The sequence below is a fragment of the Eurypyga helias genome, unplaced genomic scaffold (assembly GCF_000690775.1).
Source record: "Eurypyga helias isolate BGI_N326 unplaced genomic scaffold, ASM69077v1 scaffold34708, whole genome shotgun sequence".
In the NCBI taxonomy this organism is placed as follows: domain Eukaryota; kingdom Metazoa; phylum Chordata; class Aves; order Eurypygiformes; family Eurypygidae; genus Eurypyga; species Eurypyga helias.
In genome coordinates this window covers 1-8,465 of record NW_010268154.1, presented here as the reverse complement: position 1 = coordinate 8,465, position 8,465 = coordinate 1, and the positions used below count along the sequence as shown (strand labels likewise).

The window sequence follows — 8,465 nt, the reverse complement described above, 5'->3', positions numbered from 1 at the left end:
GCGATTAAGCAGAGAACGATTCCATGCGGATCGAACCCGGCGGGGTGCTGGGGGTACAGACCTCGAAGTTATCCAGCTCTAAAGTCCTGGGGTATGTACAGGGGAAGGAAACACAAACGTCACTTGCACTTGGTCACGTCTGCTTCCATGCTGCCGCGGTAACACCACCGAGAAGCCATTACATAAAGCCAGCTCAGACAAAACGCAGGAATCTGGCAGCACCATTCGACAATGGCTGAAACTAAAAAGAGATTCTCCCTTTTTACTGTTTTTGCTTTAAATAATTCAGCATTAACGAAGGCTTGAGAAGAAGTACCACCGCGTTCTGGATGCTGAGGTCCTGAGATGAGCGTGTTTGAAAGACAGCAGGCACTTCTAATTAAAGACAGACCGAAAAGACAACCACCAAAGTTACAACTGAAACCACTGCTGCACATGCTTTTCATTTAAGCACCAAAAAGTAAAAATATATATACGGATGTTATGATTCCTACCAGGGAACCCAAGTTGAAAGCAGAAAGCTCAAGCTGAGAGAAAGGCAAGTGTCATTACATCAAGCTGAACACAAGCAAAACCACTCCAAGCCTTTCTGCCACAGGATTTGGAGACTTTACAGACATAGTCCTTTGGAAAAGATATTGCTCCAATCCAAAAGCAAAAAGTAAATGAAATGCAGCTAACATCTTTTTCCGTATTCTCATGTGCACCGCACCACTTGGTCTTTCTGTCCCTTCCTGCAGCACTGCCAGCATGTCTTTATTTTACTGAAATCCTCTTCAACAAAAAGAAGACAGAACAGTCCAACACATCCCTTTTATTCATTTAAAAAACACGGAAAAAAAGTAATAGGGCAAGGTTTAGCAGTAAAAAAGGGATCCTGCTTAAAAATCTATAGAACTTATCTAGCAACATAAACTGATGTCTTTGGGTTAGAGATGACCCCGTACAAAACCCCAAATTCAGAACACTCACAGTGCAGGAGAGTCTGGCTACAGACCACTTTTCTACGTTAGGTTAAACTCTTCCCTTAGATTCACGTATCCCACTGCTACCAGCTTCAACGTAAGTAGAATACGTAGCCCTCACAGTAATATTTCCTTAAATGGTAATGGACATGTTTTAGCTTTCAGATGGAAAAACACTCTGGGCCATGTTAGAAAGAACTCTAGGGTCACAGACACTTATGGCTGACTCTTTAGAGCAAACTTAGAGCCGACTGCACAGCAGTTATACAAGCAATTAAGAAAAAAATCTCTTATTTGGCATTTCTCTATCAATATCTCTTGGGCCTGTGACGTGAAGGTCATTCACTGTTAAGCAGATATAACATACGCCAATGGTTCTGCTTGGCTGAGATGCAGGACTTCCATGCTCCTGAATATAAAGCAATGAACAGTGTTTCCAGCTGTCCCTGAAAGGCCTCATCCTCTTCCCATCACAAAACTTGGCTCTTCAGCATCATCTTCTTTCTCTTCTTCCTCCTTGCCATCTTCTTCATCCTCCTCGCTGCTGACTTGCTCTTGAGATTGATCAGGTTCTAAAGACACACAGAGCATGAATTGATAACATATTCCCACATGTCTCCCTCGTTAAGTATTTCACAACAAAATAGCCTCAGGTGCTAAGTAAATGCGTATTGGGTCACGCTAATTGGTACGAATGGATAACATACTCCCATGCGTCTTCCTTGTTAAGTACCTCACAACCGAGTAGTCCCAGATACTGAGGGAACATGTTTCAGGTTATAGTAATTCTACCAAGCGATGCAGAGCTCACAATATCTAATTCTCCCTCGGATAAATATTCCCTTATCTCTGACATGCCAAGTCCATCACTAAACAACTCCCCCTCCTACGGTATGTTATTTCAAACAGAGATGGATTATCTCACTCCCAATCTCACCTCTGCATTTTGGCATGAACTTCCCAGTGTCACAGAGTGCTGTTCAAGAATGCAGGAAGCCATGGGCAAGACTCAGAGGATTTCTACACCTATCCAACTTTAAAATTCCACGAGGTACCAGGAATTTTTGCAGACCATTTGGTCTATTGCAAATACAGAAACTTGTTAAGGTACGTGCAAGATTAACAAGGGTCACAGAAAACTCATGAAGCCTGCTGCAGGACCAGAAAACACCTACTAGAAATTAAACAATGGATAATGGAAATTAGGTACGGCATGACCTGGGAGCTGAACCCAATAGCCATCCTTCTGCCCTTGTGCCTTTACTGTTTCTCAGACCAAGTCACAGGTCGAGCTCGGTTATAAGCAGGATTTAGGATCAGTGGTCTGATGCCACCGCGTGGTTAAGTTCTGCACTTCCACTTTGTATTAGGGGTCTGTACAACAATGCAACTTTAACAGCCGCCCTTATTTACTGCCAGCCTTAATTCTTAATATTTTTTACTACAACAAAGGTAAAAGATGGCAACTCAGAGGTTTTATATATTCATTCGAAAAGGAAGATACATGATTTCCTGCCACATCCAACAGATACACTTCAATTAACTTGGAGAAACGCTCAGATCTCAACCCAGGCCACGCAGAGCGAGAAAAAAGACAAGCCTGTTCTCAGTAGACTAAAGAGGGCCATCACTGCCTTCTATCTCCACTGATTTTTATTATGATAATTCTTTTAAATAGAGAACCACAAACTGTGAAGGGCTAAGAACTGTTCTAAAGACAGGGGAGCTTTGATTCCCACTTCCTGAAGATGACTTGTGCTGAACAAAAAAGGCTCCAGCCCAGCCACTGGTACGTGGCAGTCCCATACCACAGTGCCAGTCCCTGAGCCAGCTCCCAGCCACTCCCTAAAGGGATGGGTATTCTGTTTTGTTCACTCAATGCGAAGAAAAGTATGCTGACTCGTACTTCAATTCTCCTCCCAGTGACAATTCATAAAGGAGTAGCTTTAAAGACCAAACCACAGAACCAAAACACCAAAAAAATCCACTCTGCTACATTCACTTGCTGTCACAAGTAAAATTAACCTAACGATTAATTTGTCCTCCCATGTTTATACAGGAGGCTGGCAGTGGTTCAGTTGAAACAGATCCAATTCTGAAAAGCAAAGCAGGAATAAGGTAGAACCGTGGGGCAAGTCACTGCTCTAGCAGAATGGCCAGGAACCGCTGTAACTTTAAGAACGGCGGCAGATTTAGTGTGCTCATCCACAAAGGACTGCTCTTTGAAAGGGTCAGGTAAAATATGCTCGCTGAAAGGAAGCAACGTGCATTCAAAAGTTTGAGCAGACAGTTACACTGACACTGCTGAACATTCATTTTCAAGACTGCAGGAGAAGAGAGGCAGTCAGGTTTTTCCTGTTTATGTGAAATAAAACAGTCGTGTGGAACAGATGGCAGCAAGGTGGCTCAATTTCTTACACTCAAACTCCTAACTCAGTTTCTTGCTGTCCAAGCTGTGCATTTTTTCCACCTGTTTTCCCATACGCATCCAAAATAAACTTAAAAAACAAACCGCCTTTAACAATACTGCCTTTTTTTAGCAGATGTTCTAAACCCGTAGTTTTTCAGAATAACCGGGGCAAAACATCCACAGTCAACAAACTCGGATTCCAATGTTAGCTGTCGACAAACTTCCCCTAATAAAGGGAAAATATTCACAAACAGCAAAGACATTTGTAAGATTAAATCTCAACACGGATGGCTTTCAGAGAGGACTTTTGAAACACCAGTTAAAATGACAAGCTTAAGGCTCAGCCCTCCTATCCATGTACTGAGAACGCTTGGGGCGGGGGGGTGGAACAAACCCCTCTAGGCTTCAATTAGGGAGCAGAACTAAGTCTTGAGAAAAGAAACCTAAATTTCACTGACCTTTTTCCTGCTTCTTTTGCTCAAGTTTGTTTTTCTTAGCTTGCAGTTTCTTCTCTTTTAACTTCTGGCTATAAAGGAAAAAAAGACTCTTGCAAATCCGGCACTGTAAAACCTCTGCACATTCATACACTGCTAAAGGACATGTTAACAGACACCCTGGAAAGTCAGACTTGAGGAGAAAGGTTCCATTTAAATCTGGCCTCAACTGAAAATTCAGTGAAAGCAAACAGAGAATACAGTGTCAAAACTCAGACTGCTGGAACTGAACACTGAAAAAATAAGTCATCACCAGTAATACATACTTTAATTGAAAAGGAATATATACTTTAATTAAAAAAAAAAAAGCAGTATCCTTTGACCCTCCTCTTTGGCTGTACTTAATCAATGTGTTGGGCCCTAGTGGGTAACATTAGGGGTACAAGGACTTTCAGTTTGTACGACCCAGTTCTGCTTGCCTAGCAAAGGTAACCAGGCAGTCTAACGGCAGACACAGGGCGGAGCAAGCTGGGATTCACGCTCCTCTCAACACCATAAACGAGTTCAGGTCAGGCCAGAAGAGAAAAGGTGGTGAGGGAAGTCAGAGGGGCTCCCGCTGGGCAAAGCCGCTCGGCACCTACATCATTAGACTCTAGGAGGGGGACAAGGAGGTGTTCGAGTGTTTAGGCAGCATTTGCTGTTTGAGCAGTTCTCCACCGCGGCAGGGAAAAGGCAGCAGGCCAGATCTGCCTTACTGGCCATCTGTTGGACCACACTACATTAAAGAAAGACAGCAACAATGTCTGTGTTTTGCACTTTGGTGCTAACACGCCAGTGAGTCACTGCACAGGCCTTTCGCCAGCAGCTCTCAGCTGCGAGCTGCAAACCCCTCATTCTCAAAAGACGCAAGAGGAGTGCTGCTCAGGGTCAGACCTTCTGAAAGCGCCGAGCCACGATACCCTGCTGTTTCTAAAAGGTACGGTGGACACAGATTGTGGAATGTAAACTCTCGTATCACATTAGCATTCTCAGACCATTTCTTGAGAGCATCAAGCTTGTAACTGTTTCACTTTGTCTAAAACTCAAGAGAAGGGAAGATTTCATATTTCTTAATTTTTCCATGTAAGTTAGTAGATTTGACCTGTCTGACATTGCACTGAGGTAGGCAGAAGCAGCTGCTGATTTTTACAGGACTGAACTCACCAGTGGCCTCCACGATTCACAGACTGCACTAGTCACACTGCTGGTGTGTAGAGGACAGCATCACGCCCATCACACTCTGCGACTCCAAACCCATACGTGCACCCGTTTTTACACTTAGGCTGCTTGCTGTCAGCTCTTTCAGATATTCATTTAAGCCAGATGTATATGCAAACCTTTCCTGACAGTGTTATAACAAATATGCAGTTAAGGCACGTTGCAGTCAACACCACAGCATCAGCAAAATCTTACAGCTACCCTTAGAAACCAAACAACGACATCCACAAAATTCATTTCCACAGCCAGACTTCTCAGCTGATAGATGTAGGCAGAATGACAGCGTTTATCCAAAGCATGCAGCTACAGATGAGGGTTTCCATGTCAAGCCTCCTGGGAACAATCTGCCCTTACCGCTTCCTCCTGCGTTTTGCTGTTTGTTCTTCTGCAATCATCTTATTCCTCTCCAGTTTCTTCTGGAATTCCTCATCGAGTCTTTGCTGTAATTGATCACATATTATACTTTGGTCAAAATCTAAGTTAAAATACTTCTTTTCAGAGCCATGTCCTTTTCAGGGAGAAGACTTTTAGCAAAATACAGAAGGGAGCTTTGCCAGATTTTGTCTTGCTACTTTTTCACAGAAAAGTCAACAGACAGCATTTTCAACCTGCAGCCCGAGTCAAGCACTGCAGCCTTTAGAGGGAGGAATCCTCACCAAAACAAACGGGAGAGGTTGGGCTTCTGCCCTAAAGAATGCTCCAGTAAAAACAAGAGCATGATGTAAGACACAACCATTAACATACTGACCAAAGGACTCATCTGGGCCGAGAGAGCATAACGATAATGTGTACTGACAGAGCTGCTATTCTACTCAACCAAGACGTAAAGAGATCCAGACTCTGTGCACAGGCACTTGCTTCGATTCTGTCGGTGCAAGGATGTCTTACTAGGGATTTCCAGTTTTTAAAGCATTTTCAATCCAACCTGAGAACACAATTCATGCACAGTCCTACTGTGTGCTGGGACACCCACTGAACGGAGAAGATGGAGCATGTCTGACACAAAGCACCAAATGTTTCAGTACTGACAAAGATGCCACGTATCACATATTCCTACATTTTTCTCTGATAAGGGGTAGTTTGGACCTGAACTATTTGTACATGACTTTAAAAAAAAAACAAAAACATTTGCAATGAAGGTCAAATAATCGGGGCAGGGGGGAATTACGACGAGTCCCACTGACCTTCTCAGCCATGGCATCCATGAAATCTTGCCTCTGGTACTCTCGCCGACGAAGATGTCGGTACACATGGAACTCCCCGCTTCCGGCTCCAGCACTGGAACCTACAATAAAGAAGAGTTAGTCTGCTAGAAAATAGTAAATACTAGATGCTCACAAATGGTCATATATACACTTATGGTTCGCTGTAGTTTCTACTGGCCAGTTACTCCCCTCGAGAGAATCCAGCCCTAGCTGGACGCTGAGACAGTGACAGAACCAGAGATCAAATGCACACCCTGTTCTCTCATCAGCAGAGATGAGCTACAGCATCCTACCCAGGCTGCTTCCCACACAAATACAGAGGCCAACAGAAAGGCGGTACGCCCCATCATATTATACTTTCCCATGAAGACAGATACCACTGACAGTTTTTGACCGTTTCTTCATAAATGAAATCCCTACAGCACTGTCTTCCTGGCATCAGTCTGCATGCTGAAGTCTCACAGGAGCTCTCAACATGGCACTCCATTCCCTCCCTCTGTCGCCTGAGCCATTTCTCATTGCAAAGCACACAGATACATGCCTCAAAGACGACACCTAGTAATTAAAACGTGGCAGCTGGGACCGCAGTAGGGGTGCTCTTGATACCAACAGAATCCCAGCACATCAGGTGCTCCCAGAAAAACAAGACAGTTCAACTCAAGCACACAGCAAAGCTGTTTGAAAAAGCCACGAGGGAATTACAATAAGCAGAACAATTTATTCAGAAGTGTGTAAAGGCTTTAGTCCAAGATCAATTATGCTGAAATAAGCACAGGTCAGCCCCTAGAAAGGATCGTCAATAAGGATGAAGGTCCCAAAGAAAGACAGAACTTCTACATGCAGACACTATTTATATCACAACGACTAAATTTAATGCCTGCAGGTAAAGCGTAAGCAGAGTACTTGGGTCAGGTTCCTTGCACAGCTCCCCCGACCATGTACAATCGTATCTCCTGCACATGTCTGCTTCCCACTGCCCAACAATCAGACTCAAAGCAGTCAAAAGAGGGACTTCATAATTATACGTTTCCAGAGCACCCTCAGATCCATGGAAAGGGCAGATTTACTTATCAGCATTTCCTTGTCATCACCAGAGCAGCAGCTTATTTCACTGCATGTAGTCCACTGCTGGAGGGCCACAGACATTGTTCACTTCCCATTCTGACAACAAGCAGAAACTTGGAACTCAAGAACCAAATAAAACTTGAGAAACCAACTCTCAAAGCACATTTCATACCCCTTTTCTCCAGCAAAATGAGCAACAACAGAAAATTGTCTCTGGCCTTTTCTGTTAAACACTTTTCTAAGTTTAATGCAGCTGACTTTACAGTTATCTGAAGAATAGTATCTTTACCCATGACATCTCTAACAAACTCCGGGGGAGGTCGTGGTGCCCATTCATTCAGTTTTTCGGGAATTGGTACAGTCTTTTCCTGCAAGAACAAACCAACGAGTCATCAGTATCTTCTAGGAGCAAAGTCTGCAATTTTAACACATTGCGAAAGGTGGTGTATGTCTGACCACAGCCTCTTCCATCAGCTGACAGACCTCAGGAGCACAGCTGTAGCTATTTCCTCATGCACAGGGAACAGGAGCAGACAGAAAACAAGAATCGGAAGGTATCCTCTCCTCCCCTCACATTAAGGCCTGCAGGTCAACAAAGCCCAGGAGGATTAGGAGTGCCTGTGCTTCTTTTCAGTATGGAAACTAGAAGGAAGCAAGTCGGCACCTCCAAGCACTCACAGAAACCCAGTATACTCCCACCACCGTTAGCCTGGGAAGAGATGAAACGTATCTGCGCCCTTCCATGCCAGATCTACGGAGGACAGGGAAGAGCAGGGAAGGGAGAACACACGGTGCAAGGTCAGAGGAACACTCCAGCGCACACAGGGCGAGAGTCTCCACCCGACAAACACCTCCTCCTCAGGACAAGGATCAAAACACGCCGTTAGAGGAATCAGGGTCACCCTCCCGCCTGCCAACCCCGACTAAAAGCAGCGGGCGGAGGGAAGACCAGCTGGCAGAGCACCCCCGGGGCCCCAGAGAAGGGTCTCTCCCCTGACAGTGCCCGGGAGAGATGGGTCTCCCTCCCCTGAAAGCCAGCCGGGGTTGGGGGAGCTCGGTCTCACCCTCGTCACAGACCTGAGGCGGGGAGGGGGTCCTTCTCCCTCCCAGACGAGGGGGAGAAGCAAAG

The 8,465-nt window shown here is 44.9% G+C and overlaps 1 protein-coding gene across 1 annotated transcript; it reads right to left on the bottom strand.

Annotated features, from left to right (window-relative positions):
- Positions 1 to 411: 411 nt before the first annotated feature.
- On the bottom strand, positions 412 to 7,701 carry PRKRIP1 (PRKR interacting protein 1 (IL11 inducible)). The gene is made up of 5 exons (XM_010157664.1): positions 7,626 to 7,701; positions 6,251 to 6,351; positions 5,421 to 5,506; positions 3,834 to 3,901; positions 412 to 1,537 (listed from the first exon to the last, which is right to left on the bottom strand). The coding sequence occupies exons 1-5, from the start codon at positions 7,627 to 7,629 to the stop codon at positions 1,422 to 1,424; spliced, it is 375 nt and encodes a 124-aa protein (XP_010155966.1). The 5' UTR covers positions 7,630 to 7,701; the 3' UTR covers positions 412 to 1,421.
- Between the last annotated feature and the right edge of the window lie 764 nt (positions 7,702 to 8,465).